At 39.5% G+C, this 18,488-nt stretch overlaps 1 protein-coding gene across 2 annotated transcripts in view; it reads left to right on the top strand.

The window, feature by feature from the left end:
* Window positions 1-18,488, top strand: part of TMEM131 (transmembrane protein 131) — a 177,336-nt gene that overhangs the window by 16,423 nt on the left and 142,425 nt on the right. For both annotated transcript variants that reach the window (XM_050931968.1, XM_050931969.1), the window contains exon 2: window positions 9,607-9,668. In XM_050931968.1, coding sequence (XP_050787925.1) covers window positions 9,607-9,668 — 62 coding nt within the window. The remainder of the gene's footprint in view (window positions 1-9,606; window positions 9,669-18,488) is intronic.

Raw genomic sequence — 18,488 nt, forward strand, 5'->3', positions numbered from 1 at the left:
AGCAGCTGCTGCTCTTCTGTCTTGATGGGGAGGCTGATTGTAGTTACTTTGGTAACCAACGTTTAGTGTCTGGTCATCAGTACTGACTGAAGACTGCCAGGTCACCTTTTGGACTGGACTTTCTGGTCAAAAACCTGGCAACCCTAACTGTGGAGGATGGGGCAAAGGATAGGTTGTAAGTAACTCTATTTCAACATTAGTTCTAATCAGTTATAACTGTGCAAATGAAAACAACAGATTGGCAGAGGTATAACTGAAGATCTGATTTAGGTTACTGAGCCTTACTACTGATGGCGATGCGTAAGAAGGAAAAAGCTAGAGCCCTGTGTGGATACAAAAGGTTATATCCACAGAGCTGCAGGGCTCTAGTGACAATGAGTGAGACCATCAGGGCTATAGCCAGCAACCAGGCCAGGAACTGCAGTGGCAAAAGCAGCAGCATGTCGGGCTGCTGCTTGCAGGAGCCAGTGTTCAGCCTGGGCAGCTCCTCTGGTGTGACCGTGCCGCCTCCAGCCCTGCCTACTTGGACAGGCACCAGGCTCACCAGCAGCTGTGCCTGGTCACTCTGGTGTGTGCATACGACTCTCACACTCCTGGACAGGAGTCCCATCAATGTTGTACATTTGAGTTCTCATCGGCAGTAGGGGTAGTCTGTGCATTGGAACAAAAGATCTTGTAAGCATGGGTAACCTTTAGTGAGAGCACTTAATCTCTTTCTACTAGTAGGCGTACATAGTTCCTTGCAAACTCTTTTTTTTTTTTTTTGCCCAGCACATCATGTTAGTGGAATTTCTTGCTCTCTTTGAAGAGAAACCTTGGTACGCTTTTTTTTAGCTCTTAAAAAGTGACAGGTGCCCTAGGGTAGGGTCTGTTTGATCAGGGCCTGAGGCTGACTCACTTCCATTCCTCCAGGCTAAGTCTAAGTGCTCTTGTCCATCACCTATGTGAATCAAGAGTGTGTTGGCACCTTCTCTTTATGGCTTGCTTTCAAAACCAGACTTTACTAAAAGCAAACCCTGCTGCAAAGCTAAACTAGAAGTGGATGAGACAAGTGGATAAAATCCATGTCCAACTACAGGAAAAATAAATGATGTAACAACTCCCGGAAAGCATTCACTGAAGAGCTACTGTATAAAAAGGAATAGCAAAAGGTGTCTGTCCTTCTCTGTCTCAATGTTTTTCTGTCTTGAGTTTTAAAACTAGTATTTACAAATTGTGATAAGGCTTGCTCAAAACAAATACATTGATCTTAGTTATTCAACAAAAGTTACTTTGTTTCCAATTCATCTTAATCTGTTTGCATGTATGTATATTTATTTATTTAAAACCTGGTTGTTGCACTTTTAGTCTTGTATAAAATCTCTACTTCAGCTGTAAATGGTTTAACTGTCACTGAGTATTTTCCATGTGACTGTTAGCCCTTTGCTGGAGAAGAGGGGACAGGAGGGAGGGGGCGTTTAAGGAGATGGGGAAGTGAAAAGAGCAAATGAAAGTTTCTATGTGACATGAGTTTTTGGTCTCAGTCCAGTTCCCCATGGATGTTTTGCAGGTGGTCTGTGCTGCTCTCTTAAATGTGTATGTATAACCTTGCCGTGATGGTTCCATCTGGACTCCCTTTAGAAAAGAGTTTATTTTATCTGTGCACAGACCCCTGCAAAGGAAAGGAAGAAAGCAGGTCATCTGGCTTCACAATCAGCAAGAGCACCTAGTTTGAACTGAACAGCTGACTGGTCCTTTTCTACCCCTAGGACACTATGTAAGGTGATGGGGCCTGTAGGGGAGGAGTGATGTTCTGAATTCTCAACCCAAAATATCATGTCTTAGGAGACGGATAGAAGTTCGGGCTGGTTTCTGTGTTACTTGAATCAGTTGGTTCATCTCTAATGAGAGTTGGCTTTTTTTGAACAGCTTGCAGTAATGAGCTGCCTAATGTGTCTGTCTCTCTTGTGGCAGAATAAGCTTCCGTTCTCCAGTGAAACTGATGATAAGAGTTTATTACTGAAAACATATCACTTTCAAACTATTTTTGGTTGTTCTTGGATGTCTACGTTTTTTATGAAAAGTTGCACTGAGTGAGCATGGCAGTCATATATCCTATGTATAAGTTTCATGGCATGCTGTCCATTTCTCCCAAGTGAAAATTCCTATCTTGTTTTCCTACTCCTTGGTATCACTGCATATGTTAGCCATTTATTGAAACATATTACTTTTTCTCCTCAAGTATTCCACACGCTGCTCAATTTCCTTCTCATAGGTTATCCATCATCCTGTTAGTAATGTCTGTTCTATTGGGTGGACTATGGACTATAACTTTGTCAGAAAATCTCAGTGTTTCATTTGAGCAAGACAAAGTGCACTTTGTGGCTCATCTGAACCAAATAAGTTGTTTTTTTTTAAAAAAAAAAAAAAAAAAAAAAAGCTATGGTGTCTTTTCGAATTGAGTGATCTCAATTTTTATATGTAGTCTATTTCTTTGTGTCAGATACAGTCAAGGCTATAAAACTTTTTCATCCAGTTCTAGTCTACTAACACACTAACATGTATTTGTACATGTTATGAATCTTGATATAATGGCAATCACATAGATATACAGTGAATGACATTATTGAGCATATTGTAATTGGTTCACGGTTATAATAAGCTCATAGTGAGCTTAGTCACAGAGTAGGTTGGAAAATAAAATTTTAAATTAATGTAAAGTACAAAAGATTTTTTGAATAATCGACTTTTATCCGTTTTGGTAAATTAGGCATCACGCTTCCAAAGTGACAGACAAATCTGGAGATAATTCAGAGAACAGATGGTAACAAGTTTCATAAATAAGACTCATTAGGGAAAGGTTTACAGTTGGGAGCGTAGTCAGTCTAAAGAAAAGACTGAGGGGAGACATTCTTTTTATAAATAAATAAAGAAATATTTTTAAAAGAACACTAAGCAATTCGTCTTCCTAACATAAAAATAAAAGTGGAGGTAACATGATGCCTGCCTACCATTACTTTGATTATTCTGCTTGTATTTACTACATCTCTTTTTGTCATCCTTTGCCTCATTTATTTTAAATCACTGAGATCAAAAAGTAAAGTAAGTTGCTGCCTTTAGGCACCAGGAGGCATAGTAGATTTTAGGGGTGTTAGGCTGAATACAAACTTATTCAGTTTAGTATATTGGTTGCACAGTACATCTTTATAACTTTCTGGTGTTGGTTAGGAAGTTATGGTGCTAAGTGCCATCTTGTTTTGGAGGTTTTCCCCCCCAAATTAACCCTTCTTCTGGTTATCTGATGCACTGTAGATCTATATTATTTGTGTCCCAGGCCCAAACATGTTTTGTTCTTTTGTGCTGGGCAGAAAACTGCTGTCTGTACTTGGTAAATGAAATTTCCTTAATAGGGAATGAGAGAGAGAAAAATATTCACATGCATATTTGTATTAACTCCTACACACTTAGGGCAGGAAACAAGAGGTTGGTTGGTATTGGATAGTGCTGCCTGTAGCTGTATCAACCTGAAGGATGGTGGCATAGGCAAGAAATTACTTGTTTTTACCATACTTCAAAATAAGCTAGGACCTTACAATTAAAAAACACACTGGTTCCTGACCCAAAGAGTTTGCAGTCTAAACATGCGACATGACAAGGGAAGATCAAACTAGAGGGAAGTAAAAGGAATGAATTTCTGACCATCTGGGTACTTTTATGGGTCTCATCAGTGTAATATTTCAGTATCTGGCAGCTGTCACCAAAATGAGTGTCTGGTGGTTGAGCATGTCTTGTTTAACGTTTGTTTTTAAAGTTTTACACTTCAAAAATGACTGTTTTCAAGCTGTGGTAAAGAGTGAAATTTAAATAATCACACATGCTACAGCATATTTACTAAACTACCTTGATGAGCTTCCTTCAACATTATTTACTGAACAGAAATTCATGTCTCATTACTTAAGTGTTCATAAAGCAGTTTTTAGTATAAAAACATTGGATCAAAACTATGTTGTCCAACTGAATGTTAATGCACACTTGTGCAAAGATAATGTCTTTGCTCTGACAGATATTATGTATATTTAACAACTGTTAGACTACTAGATTTGTTTTCAAATGTGTAGAGGTTTATTAAGTTGTTTATGTATATGCATAACATTCTCCCTCTGTTTTCTTGTCATTTCCAGTAACATCATAATCAGTTGCTATGAATGACTGTGGATTATTTCAGTTTCTCCATAAAAGGATTCTTGGGACAGTAGAAAGTTTAACTTAGAAGAAAGATATTTGAATAATGCATGAATAGTAAGAAGACAAAAAAAAAAGTTGCTTAATAGGAAAGCTGTCCTAAACGAAGAATTTAACTTTTTGAGGTTGCATCTTGAAGCATATCACTAAACAGCCAGTGTATATGGTCTACAGTATTTTTACTAGCTGCTATTGCTTATGACATCACTTCTGTCAGTGATGTGCAGTTATCTACTTTACAGGAGACTTTCCATGGCTAGGCAAAAAATGGGCAAGCTGTCTGTAAAGGAAATTTTAAAACAGGGCTTTGGAGCAGAGCCCGGAGCTGGAGTGCGGGCCAGTAGGTTTTTGCCTGGAGCTGGAGCGGAGCTGGAGCAGAGCAATTCAAAAATTTGGTTGTTCCAAATCCCTGTTTTAAAATACAGCTCCCCAGACTCATCTTCTGAATTTAGTGACTTCAGTCTGAGTGGGAGTCTGAGAAGTTACATGCAACACAAATTTTATGTTATTAAGCTGCAGTTATTCACTTAAGTTTTGCTTTGTTTTTATGAAAATGGAAACAAAAGCTTGAGAGTCAGTGAGTATGTCACCTAAAGTAAAAGGTTTAACCACAGAAGCTTAACCACAGGCTGACTTAGGAGCCACCACTGCAGAGCTTGGCTGCTTGCCGTGACTTCCCCTTGTTCTAACTGTCGCTTACTCTCTGAAAACGTCTTGTGAAGTGATATAATGATGAAGGGCACTTTTATTGAAAACAATCACTCACTTAAACACAAAGCACTAGATGTTGCAGAAGGTTTAAGATATATGAAATACAAAAATGACTTGGAGAGTGGCAGAGGAAGTTTGTGGGTTTTACAGGAGAGCTGCCTGAACTCAAGTTGCTTGGTCGTAGGACTCTGACATAGTTATAGTGTATGAGTTGCTGTGTGTTAAGTTACAGTAGTGACTTTTGGAAAAGTACATTCTTTGTTTACAAATTTGAGGCTACAGTCATTTCAGCATGCAGTTCAGGACCTCTGATTTAAAAGTGAAACGTGGGGGGAGGGAAGAGCTCTTTCACATCTACATACATTATAACTCAGCAAAAGAGGCAAAGTGGTATTTTAATGGGAGGTGGGTGTTCCAGCTTATGTTACATTATACTTAAGTCCTATCTACTCTGGGTTTTTTCCCCCAAAGACTTTACAACTGGAGAATTTCTAGAATTATGATATCACAGATAACAAGCAACTAAAATTCGATTGAGAGGATTCCTATTCACAAATTCTTGCAACAGTTTTTTTTTTTTTTAAACACAGATGTAACTCAGATACTTCTTTATAGTGGAAGAGTGATGGATCTCTTTGCTAACGATGCAGCCCAGCCTGATCTCTCTCTTTGTCCCTCAGTTGAAGGCATAGAGCTCCAAATCGACATGAAGTTCTCCAGGATAAATTTCTGGGTGGAGTATTGAATACCAGATCTAAGATTCTTGATACTATGGTTAAAAATGGACTAGTAAAAAAAAAAACAACTTTTCTGTCAGTGCTATCTTTTTCTACTCACTACTTCCATTTTACCTCACCTTTAAAGTCCTGGATGGCCTGGACGGATTCAAGAGATATAGAAGCCAAAAATAATGGGTTACCTGAGAACTTGTCTGTTATACTTGTACTGGCAGTTAGTTTGACTGGAGGACTCATGTTCTGAGTTACTAGGATTAAATGTTCTAGGGCTGATGGCTGTAATTTCTCAGTTGATTCTACTGGCTTTGCAATTTGGGATTCAGAGCCCAAGTCCTAATGAGCTTGATGTTATGATATAGGAGCTAAATTAAATGGGTCTTGTTTGATTTTTTTTTCTATGTAGTTTGTAATTTTGTAAGTAACTGCTTGATTGCTAGGATAGATACTCTATAATACAAAACAGTTAATAGATTAAGAAAATTTACTGCTTTTTTTATTTGCATATTTAACATAACTTAATGTTTTCCAAGCACTCCTGTGTAGATTGATTAAGGTTGTAACTCAAATACACAAAAGCAAGCTAATTCAGAACTAAGACTGATGCTGGAATGACCTGTTCCCACTAATGCCACTGTTAAGATACTGCAGAACGTTTACACGAAGATTAACTATTTGGAGCCCCACATAATATTGAAGCATACCAGGATGAATGGGGCCATATTTGCAACCTTGTATTTGAAACTTTGCTTTTGAGTTTTAAAGTTTGGAGGCTGACAAAGCAATGCTGTAAAATGACATCCTGGGGTTCTGTATCCTCTTCTCACTTTACAAGTAAAAAAATGTTTTTTCTAACTGCAAAGTTTATAAACTCCACCTGTGAACTCAAAAGCAAACTGTGTTCTTCCTGTTATCAATAATAATAAAGATTCTGTAATTGGTACAAAGCAGTGTAAAGTAGATTCTCTCCTCCATTACAGAAGAGCAGCAGTCGAAAAAGCAAACAGGATATTAGGAATCATTAAAAAAGGGTTAGAGAATAAGATGAAGAATATCTTATTGCCCTTATATAAATCCATGGTACGCTCACATCTTGAATACTGCATACAGATGTGGGCTCTTCATCTCAAAAAAGATATACTGGCATTAGAAAAGGTGCAGAGAAGGGCAACTAAAATGATTAGGATTTGGAACGGGTCCCATATAAGGAGAGGTTAAAGAAATTAGGACTTTTCATCTTGGAAAAGAGGAGACTAAACGGGGATATGATAGAGATGTGGAGACAGTGAATAAGGAAAAGTTATTTACTTGTTCCCATAATATAAGAACTAGGGGCCACCAAATGAAATTAATGGGCAGCAGGCTTAAAGCAAATAAAAAGGAAGTTCTTCTTCACACAGTGGACAGTCAACCTGCAGAACTCCTTATCTGAGGAGGTTGTAAAGGCTAGGACTATAACAGGGTTTAAAAGAGAACTAGATAAATTCATGGAAGTTAAGTCCATTAATGGCTGTTAGCCAGGATGGGTAAGGAATGGTGTCCCTAGCCTCCTATTTGTCAGAGGGTGGAGATGGATAGCAGGAGAGAGATCATTTGATCATTACCTGTTACGTTCACTCCCTCTGGGGCACCTGGCAATGGCCACTGTTGGCAGACAGGATACTGAGCTGGATGGACTTTTGGTCTGACCCAGTATGGCCATTCTTATGTTCCTAACTGCACTGTGAAGAAAAACAGTATTTTGATAGCAAAATTAGCTGAAAGGGTTCTACAGAGTACATTAAAGTACTTTTTACATAGCACCATATTTATAGACGGGACCTCTAAGACTTTTTATAAACTAAACTCCATAATTAGATTGAATAAATAAGTTGGATAATGGTATCTTTTGTTTTAGCTGCTGAAACAGAAGGGAAGGGGCCAAGAAAGCCGCCTCAGTGGTCTAGTGGCAACACTCTATAGATCAGGGCTGACTTCTCTCCATTGGTCACAGAGGCTGAATATTGTGCAGTGAATCGAACTTTGAAGGAAGCTGGCCAATGTTGGGGCTAAAAAGTTAATTAAATGCCACCACCTTAAGAGAATTGCCCCACCTCCCGCATCCAGTGTAGTATCTTTTCCTTAGCTCTGCGGAAAGCAAATCAATCTTCTGGTTAGAGATGATTGGGAAACCAAACTTAAGTTCTGCACAAATTTGAAGAGTTTTTAAAATGTTTTTGTTCGTCCCAAATAGGATGAAAAACCACAACTTAAAATCACAGAACTGAAAGTTGGCAATTTTTTTCATTTTGGAAATACTGAAATATAATATTTTGAAATGAAATATGCTCCCTGGCAGCTGCCCACCTGCTTGGCTGCCATGAAGGTAGTGACCCTAGAAACCCTGGCAGCTGCTGACTCAAATTGTTAGTCTGATCAATTCTATCACTGACTAGCTGCTGTGAGCGGCAGGGAAACTGATAATTTATTTCAGTCAGCAGTTGCCAGGGTTTACAGGGTTCCTGACTCCATAGTGGCCCCCTGATGGCCTACCTTGGACCAGAAAGCCTGGAAGTCCCAGATGCTCATTAGTAGGCCTGTTGGGCTGACCAGGAGCCAGGAATGGGAAGCCCTGGGAGCACTGCCTCCCAAGCTCTGAGGCTCAGCCAGTGGGCAGAAGGGGAGCCAGGAGCCTGGGAGTGCTTGCTGTGCTGTAGGTTACCAAGGGCCTTGGGAGTTGGGGCTCCCTGACTCACAGTGAGTCAGTGGATCAATTTCAAGGCACTCCGCATAGCAGGGTTGCCCTAGAAGAGTGGCACTCAAACTTTTTTTTACTGGTAACCCCTTTCACGTAGCAAGTCTCTGAGTGCAACTCCCCCTTATACATTAAAAACACGTTTTTGTATATTTTATACCATTATAAATGCTGGAGGCAAAGCAGGGTTTGGGTTGGAGGTTGACAGCTTGCAACCCCCCCATGTAGCAACCTCGTGATCCCCTTGGGGGTCCCGACCCCCAGTTTGAGAACATCTGCCCTAGAACTCAGTGGATGAGCTAGGAGGAGACCAGGCAGGGTTCCATCAGAAGTTTGTCTGAGTCAGTTTCCACAAAATATTTAGATGTCCCCAACCTTTTTCGTCTGGTGAGTGCCAGATGACAAGCCACGGAGGACCTTGACGGCAGATGAGCATCCCCCAAAATTCCGCCGAGAAGCAGCAATGTCAATAGGCGTCACCACCAAAATGCTGCTGACAAGCTGCGTCATCCAGAGGCGTCACCGCCAAAATACCGCCGAAAATCAGCGGCATTTCAGTGTATGCTCATCCACCGGCCAGTATGCGGGCCCTGCACTGGGGACCCCTGGTTTAGATTTTGATGAATCAGTAAAGTGTTATTGGGGGAAAAATGTTTCAATTTTGCTGTCCAGCTCTACTGCTGATATGAAATGAACCTCAAATATTTGAGGGTTTTTTGTCTTGAACTTTGCAGATATATAACAGCTGTAATACACTGTTATTCACTACTCTAAAATCTTTTAGGATATAATGGAAGTCAAAATTAAGGCAGACAACTGAAGTAGTTGAGTTCTAGTCAGTTTTAAACTACAAATTAAAGAATGATGCTCAGTTACCATTTTGAGTAATATTTCAGTGCTTGACCATGATGTTCACTACTGATCAGTATCACTACTGATGCTTATTGATTAAAAATAGCTATGTGGGATAATCAGAATTAGTCACTAAGATATGTTGTTGAAGTTTTGTTGTTGCCCCTCATCTTTCATAGCAAAAGTCTGGGATTTTCATGGGGGGTAGGGGAGAGCTGGGTACTCATGTAACTTAAGGAACTGTAGCTTTCATAAACTGTTTGTGCAAGGCAAATATAATGCTTCCAGTTACGTTTGTTAATGTTATGAGATTAAGAATATTTGTCAGTAACTAGCTTTCCCTTTACTTCACAGCTTTCATCCAGTCGGATAGCATAATAGAAGTGCTACGTTTCAATGAAGGAGGCTTATTGCAGGTAAACAGTCATAAAGTAAGACCATATCAGTTTGAAGTTTTAGATCACCTCTGTCTTTTATCACTTCTGTAACTTTCATCCCTTTTTTAACTTGCTAGCTGCATTCAGTGTCTCCTGATCTTGATTTAAGTAAATTAGGCAGTGTTGCTAAAACTGCTGATTTTCTTAACTGACTTCTATGAAATCTTCAGCATATTTTTTCTGTTGTCTTGCTGCAAGCTGATGAATAATTAAACTGTATTATACGATCAGTATTATTCCTTTGAATGAAACATTAGAAAAGGGCATCGCAAAGTCTGTGTATACACTAGGCATAACTTTTGCTAAAATTTCCCACCATTACTACCACTTTTTCAGCCCATTGGTGTAGCAGAGTGAGTGGGAGAGGGGTGAGGGGGGCCACTAGCGTAGAGAGGTTTCTAGGTAGCTTCCATTGTTTTTAGGCACTGTTATCGATCCCTATGTCGTGCACACTTTCTCTGACAGGACTTAATACACCATTGCCTGCCAGTACCTTGTTTGTGCTAGCACTCCTACCTTTACTGCCATCAGTCGAGCTTAAGCGATAGTAGCTTAGATTCCTTTGCATTTGGCAGGGCTGTTTAAGTTCCTTGTTTCTTGCTCCTGCAATCTGTTGATGGCAACTGGCCCACTGTATACTTCCTTAGTACCTGCCATTATGTCCAAAAATAACAGTGTAGTGCCTTGGCTTGATTCAGTTAAACTGATCAGCAATGAAATTGCTAATGTTGAGAATTAAATTGTCATTGGACTTCGGCATGAATATCCTTGATGAATAGGGTAGTACATGTTTCTCTAAGTTTTTGTTTCAGGCTGTCTTAGTCCATTTTGAAGGTTGTCCTCACAACCATCATGGGTAGAGATCTAATATAAGATCTCATTTAAAAAAAAATACAGAGCACAATCTTGTGGCAAGGTATACAGGTGCATAATTACATTTATACATGGCGCTCTGCCTAATGTGCATTTATACATGGGGCCTTGCCTAATGTGCAAGGCCTTGTGTATGTGAGAAAGTAGCACTCATTTAACTTAAGGTATGGTTTAACTAAAATCAGTTTTAAATAGGTACAAACAGGGGTGTGGATACTCTTATTTTGATTTTAGTGATATAATTCTGTCTTGCTTAAAATGATTCTTTAATTGAGTTAAGGTAGACAGAAATAAGCCTGGTTTAAACTGAAATAAGTGTCCTTGCAAAGGGTTTGCACTCGTTTAACTAAATAAACCAGGTTAAAATCATACCTTAAACTAAACTTGTGCAAGTTCCTCATGTAGACAAGTCCCACATTTCTCATTTGTTGCTAGCACAGTTGGGAAGACAGTGAAATTCATGACAACTGAGAGCCCTTTGGTACTTGGTCTTATGATAGTTAACAATCTTAAAATCCAGTAGTGCTTGCAAGTTGGGTGAAGATTGAGAGCCTTATAATTCTGAGTTTATGACTCAATTATTTGTTTCTGGATTTACAGATATGGTAAACTCTGCTTGTAGCGCACCTGAGCTGTAAAAGCTATAAACCCTGAAGTATACAATAGGGCTCGTGTTCATGACAACATCTAGCACAGTTACTTCTCCCTGTTGGTCCCTATACATTACTGTAAGACAAATATGTAAGGCTAAGACACTGTATACAAACTTGCATGCAAAAAAAATCTCAAATTACCACTAAGATTATTAGAGGATATAACCTTTATACAAAATACGTATTAAGATTGTTATAATTAATGCGTAATGGTTTGGAGGTTTAAGAATGCAAATGACTAGGAAAGGTAACTAGCAAATATATATTCAGTTATTAAATTGGAATGTGTATATTCACCCTACAAATTCTAATGGCACTATCTCTCAGCCACCAGACCTGCTTATGCACTTTATCATCATATCACTCTCAAATTGTATAGACCGTAGTCAAAAATATATGTACATTAGTGATTAGTGAGATGCATATGCAAGTGGCTCAGAGGTAATGTTGTTGGAATGTGTAATGACAGATTTTCATATGCCTATTGTTGTGTAATGGTCTATTTGTGTATTTTAACTCTAGCACTAGCAATAGTTAGTATTGTCCTGGAACCATTTTTCATGTTTATGGACCTTTTTGAGGGCAGGGCATTTGGTAATGTCTAGCAAAAGTATATGGAATCTCTGATTTCCTTTGTAAAATATTAGGAAGTTTCTTCAAACTTCCTAGCATTTTACAAGTTACCTGATATAGCACTTGGAAAATGCCAGTCAAAGTTGTTCATGCAACCTTAACTCTGTACCCTTGTATGTGTATAATGATCATGTACTATTTCTGAAATAGTTCTACAATTATTTTTCTATGACTTTTCTAAGGTGAATCATTTAAATGAGTGAGGCAAGTGTGTGTACGGTGAATGAGGCAAGAACTCTATTGAATGCTTGATTTTTCTCACTGCAGCTTGAATCTAAATGAGGACATATATTTAAGCAGTAGTACATGATCATAGAATTTGTCATGCATGTGCAGATAACATTTGCAGGGCTACCATTCACAATATAGGTTTTGTATAAAGTTTGTATTCTAGTAACTTTAATTGTAAGTTAGTAAACTTACAATGGCTTCCATTGGTTGTTGCTTGTCCAATTTTATTCACATGCTCTGAAAGTTCACTATGTAAAATAGCAAAGCAAAAGCAAACTTTAATGATTTATTCTTATATTAAAAAATGTTCTTAGCAAGAATAGTATAGAAAGGTAGAGTAAAGGACAAAATATTTGTACAGTTCAAAGACCAGTTCTTTTGAGTGATCATTGTACAGTATATTGTACTCTCAAGCTATTTCATTTTGATGTTTTCTTGCTATAATGATTTTTCTCCTCGTTCTGTAGTTTTTAATATGGAGGTTTGTCACAGTTACTCATTTCAGCTGATCCATTGCAACCCAACAGAGGAAATATATTTATCATAAGTTCAACTTGCATATCTTGTCAGAGAACAGTTATTTTTACGGAAGCTGTAAACTCTGTAGTGTCTACTTCTGTAGTTACACTGCACCACTGTCAGGGTGTGTTTACGCATCGCTATTCAAGACTGAGCATTCACCTCTCTATACATCATGTAAGTTCTTATAAATATGAAAGGTTTTTCTGGGTCACCTGATGCTGTAGAATGAGAACGATAGGAATAACTTAAGTTTTGAATTTTAAAAAAGCTTGTCTGGAGGTCAGATACTAGCATTCAGATGATATTTAAAAGAACTGATTTTGTATGCAGAACTTCAATAATGGAATTAAGAAACATTGTATTAAACATTCTTGGGTGTCCTCTCCTTAAGGAAGTGATACCTCTCAGGGCAAGATTCAAACTTTTATACCCTGGAGGGAATTTACTTATCCAGTCAACAAATTACAAAAGTGCAGACTGTTGCACAATTTGCTTTATCTACTGGAGCTGAAAGGAAAACTAGTCTTGTTGTTGATTTTAAGATCAAAACGTGTATATATACCTGGAAAATACACTCACAGTAGAACGCTGCAAATTCATATTAGTTGGGAGCCCATTACAAATTGCTGCACTCAGATTTTGACCACCAAAAGCAAGGAAAATGTGTGCCAAAATGTAGTCAAAATACCTTTTATTGTTTACAATACTTGTTTAGTTTGTTTTTAATTGTCAGTCATCCACAGAGTATAGAAATCTAATTTACTAATAAATAGTCTGTATCAGATTTGATAAAAGTAAAGAAGCCTTGGTGAGTGTGAGACCATGCAGAAGGTTGCTATTAAAGTGCTGCTGAGAAGTAGGGCAAGAGAGTCATTTTTGTGTGAATTATGGCGTGAGTGTAAAGTGTGCACTAGTATGATGTTCTGCTTGCCTTAAGGGAACAACGTAGAAGGCTTAAGTGGAACAGTTTAGATTGGAATATATACTTGAACTAATGCATGGTAATTGTGCCCATGATAGAGAGAGAGTTTTAACTGTGTTTAATTTTGCAGATTTGGTCACCTCCACCTATATTCTGTATCCAAATCCATGTCCTCTGGGACTATATATAGTATTCCAAACCTACAAGCTTTCTCAAATAGCTTCTGTTTAAAGTACCAATGAACTTCAACTTTTTTTCCTCCAAAATATGGACCAGGTGAAACCAGGGATTGAAAATTGTGCAGGCATAGCAACTTTCAGTCCTGGGTGAATAAGTTTTTTGACCCAATATTTTGGTCTGAATGGCTAGAAAAATATTTATACCAGTAGACATTTGTCATTGTAGGCTTCCTGCCTTACAGCATTCATTTCTAATCTTGATGATTTAAGACAGCAGAATTTAAAATCTAAAATTAATCTCAAGAGGGAGGATAATTTTTGATCTTCAAAATTTTGATAGTACTTATGTTTGTCACTTGGAGATATTATTACTCTCATGGCAACAAAGGGAGACTGCCAAGAGGTGAACAGCTTAACCAATAATGAGGCTTATAGCTGTAGACTTCCTAAAACTATTTGCTCTATAATAGATTTTTAAAAAATGGATTTTTTTTAAAAAATGTGGTGTACTACACCTTTTGTTGGCCCTTGTTTGGCATGACCTATAAGTTATTCCTAACTAACATCAATGAAAACTTCACACTACTCTAACCATAGTTTTCTTTCACAGTAGAGACTTACCTTAAGGCTATGTCTACGCTACGGGATTCTTCCGATTTTACAGAAACCGGTATTTGGAAACAGCTTATATAAAGTGGAGTGCACACATCCACACTAAGCACATTAATTTGGCAGTGTGCGTCCATGTACCGAGGCTGGCATCAGTTTCCGGAGCATTGCACTGTGGGTAGCTATCCCATAGTTCCCGCAGTCTCCCCTGCCCATTGGAATTCAGGGTTGAGATCCCAACACATGATGGGGCAAAAACAATGTCACAGGTGATTCTGAGTAAATGTCGTCACTCAATCCTTCCTCCGTGAAAACAACGGCAGGCAATCATTTCGCACCCTTTTTCCCTGGATTGCCCTGGCAGACACCATAGCATGGCAACCATGGAGCCCGTTTAGCCTTTTTTCACTCTCACTGTATGTGTACTGGATGCTGCTGACAGACGCGTTACTGCAGTGCTACACAGCAACATTGCCTTTGCAAGGTAGCAGAGACGGTTACCAGCCCTATTGCACTGTCTGCTGCTGTCATGGGTGCTCCTGGCTGGCCTCGCTGAGGTCGGCCGGGGGCACATGGACAAAAATGGGAATGACTCCCCAGGTCATTGTCTTGTTTATGTTTTGTCTAAAAATAGTCAGTCCTGCCTAGAATATGAGGCAAGCCTACTAAAGGACTGGAGAGCACAGCCGCTCTGGGTCAGAGCCCCAGATGTCCCGCCAAAATGATGAGCTGCATGCCATTCTAGGGGGTGTCCCTGCAACAACCCCACCCATTGCTCCCACACCCCTCCTGGGCTGCAGTGGTAGTTATCCCCCCATTTGTGTGATGAAGTAATAAAGAATGCATGAATAAGAAACACTGACTTTTTAGTGAGATAAAATGAAGGGGAGGCAGACTCCAGCTGCTATGATAGTCCAGGCAGGACTGAATCTCCATTAGACAAAGCTTAAAGAAGGGAATGACCGGGAGTCATTCCCATTTTTGCCCAGGTGTCCCCGGCCAACCTCACCGAGGCCAGCCAGGAGCACTCACGGGATGACGACAACAGTTATCAGTCCTATTGCACCATCTGCCATCAGGGAGAGGAGGGGAGGGGATGCTGCTGTTTAGCGCTGCAGCATCCCGTCTACCAGTAGCATCCAGTAGACATACGATGACCTTGAAAAAAGGTGAGAAACAATTTTTTTCGCTTTTCTTTCCCGGGGGGGGGGAGGGAAGGGAGGTAAGTTGATGTTTATTTGTATTTGTCTTTAAAAATACAGTTTTTTAAAAGGTGTGATAAAGTATTGTTCAGCCTAACATAGGGTCACATCTTATTGTCAGCCATTATAGTTTATTTACCTTATATACCTTGAACCACCCGCGACAATGTTTTTGACCCTTGGGGCATTGGGAGCTCAGCCAAGAATGCAAATGGTTTTCGGAGACTGCGGGAACTGTGGGATAGCTCGAGTCCTCAGTCCCTCCCTCCCTCCATGAGCATCCATTTGATTCTTTGGCTTTCCGTTACGCTTGTCACGCAGTACTGTGTTGAGTCCCTGCTGTGGCCTCTGTCTATCATAGCCTGGAGATTTTTTCAAATGCTTTGGCATTTCGTCTTCTGGAACGGAATTCTGATAGGACAGATGTGTCTCCCCATACAGCGATCAGATCCAGTATCTCCCATATGGTCCATGCTGGAGCTCTTTTTGGATGTCGGACTGCATGGTCACCCGTGCTGACTGGCGCTCCACGCTGGGCAAACAGGAAATAAAATTCAAAAGTTTGCAGGGCTTTTCTTGTTTACCTGGCCAGTGCATCCGAGTTCAGATTGCTGTCCAGAGCAATCACAATGGTGCACTGTGGGATAGCGCCTGGAGGCCAATACCATCTAATTGCGGCCATACTAACCCTAATCTGACATGGCAGTACTGATTTCAGCACTACTCCCCTCGTCGGGGAGGATTACAGATATCGGCATTTGTGTGGATGGGTGCAGGGTTAATTCAGTTTAACTCTGCTAAATTCGGTATAAACACGTAGTGTAGACCAGGCCTAAGTTGCAAGTAAACCTGTCTAGGAGGATTTAGCAAGTCAGTCATCAAATTGTGCAAGAGGGATGCTGGCAGTTGTGTAGCTATTCAAAAGCTGGCTGAAAAGTTTGCTAACATGTCTCCCGCTACAGAAGGGAGATATATACCTGGGGGCAAGGAAAGGGAGATGTATAGAAATAAACTATAATGGCTATCTGTCAACAAGATGTGACCCTATGTTAGGCTGAACAATACTTTATCACACCTTTTAAAAAAACTGTATTTTTAAAGATAAATACAAATAAACACTTGCCTTTTAACTTTCAGAATAAACTCCTCATGGCTATTGACAAACGAGCAAATTTGAAGTGTGTGCTAAGGTCTGCTGTCCCCTAAGAAAGGGATTTACTATAAACTTAAGGCAATCCAGAAGAGGGGCGTATGTGTAGTTTTTTTTTTTTCCCCATTTGTCTAATGTTTACTCACCCACTCTGAGTAGGGCAGCTATCTTCTAGACTAGTGATCTCTTCTCACCTTAAATGGCTGTTAGGTACTGCTCTTAATGCAGTGCATTTTAGTCCTGAAGAATAAATACACCGTCTTCTATTATTAAGGAAGTGGCAAGAGAACCTCAAGCTCACTCTAAGGCCATGCTTACACTAGAGAGTTTACGGTGGCACAACTGTACCGATGCAGCAGGGCCTCTGTAAGATTGCTCATGCAGCCACGCTCTCCCCTTAACGTAATTAAATCACCCCCAATGAGCAGCGGTAGGTATGTCGGTAGGAGACGCTCTCCCACCAACATAGCACTGTCCACGCCGTCATTTCTGTCAGTGTAACTGTTGCTAAGGGGGGGTGTTTTCACACCCCGAGCAACACAAATTATATCTACAAAAATGCTAGTGTAGATATCCATACTGACTGAAGAGTTTTAGGCTGGTTTTTTTCTGCTATAATTATAGGTATGCAGAATTCCTTTCAGAAGCTGGCTACTGTAAAAGGGTGTAAGTCTTGGCAGGCACCAGCTGAAGGCACTGAAGGGCCAAATGGGATGGAAAGTAACAATAAAAATAACTATGTACACTTATATATAATGAGTATCTTTGGTGGTAGACTCATGTAAATTCTGCTTAGCACCAAAGGTGTAGGAATCATAACTGCCCTTCAGTCCTGAGCATCTCATGGACAAAACTAATAGGAAATATAGTGACTTTGCAGTGTGGACAGCTTGCTAAAAGAACCAAGCTGAAGAGTTAGGAGCCTGTGACTGGAGACCACCTTTGTAAAGGCTATAGTGTCGTAACCAGGATGCTGCCATGCTTTTAATTGTAAGTAATTTGATAGCTTTAATAGAAGTACTTTAAACACATTGCTACACTTCTTGATAAAACCAAAGATAGTGTCTCAATTTCATAATGTAAATCACTGAAATCCATGACATTGTGGAAATCTGAGGTGCTAGGATTGTGCACTCTATAAATGTCTTCATGTTGTTCACCTTTGCTCCTGAGAAATGTTTAGACATAAGCCTTTTTTTGAATCATTTCAGAAATGGGATTTTGTCTTGTTGTATGGTAGAAATTACTATCTTCAGTCTTCAGGGTTTTAAAAAAAAAAAAATCAGCAGTGACCAAAAGTGAATGAGTATTGCAAAGCCAATGTCAATAGAACAATTGCATCAGCTGGAGTCAACTGGTGTTTTCACTACCTCAGCTGAGTTAGGTGATGATAGAGCAGGGCAAAAATGACTAATTCTCAATCCACTAGTTCAGCGAACTCACAGATTTTAGGATATTTGATTTTGATTACTTTTATCAAGATATTCATTAATGCCTTATTTAATTCTTCTGTTTATTAACTTAGAGCTCATTAATGTGGAACAGAGACTGTTATTTCCTTACCAGTTTGGCAGTTGCCTTGTAAGAGCTCGACTGCAGCATAGCAAGCAGCTTTTGTACTACTAGAAACATACCTTAATAACAAACAGCAATGGATATGAAAGATCCCTAGTATATCATGATTGGGAGTGACTTTTGAATTTTAGTTTTTAAAATACACCTCTACCCCGATATAATGCTGTCCTCAAGAGCCAAAAAATCTTACCCTGTTATAAGTGAAACCGCGTTATATCAAACTTGCTTTGATCTGCCAGAGTGCACAGCC

Source organism: Gopherus flavomarginatus, chromosome 1, assembly GCF_025201925.1.
Source record: "Gopherus flavomarginatus isolate rGopFla2 chromosome 1, rGopFla2.mat.asm, whole genome shotgun sequence".
NCBI lineage: Eukaryota > Metazoa > Chordata > Testudines > Testudinidae > Gopherus > Gopherus flavomarginatus.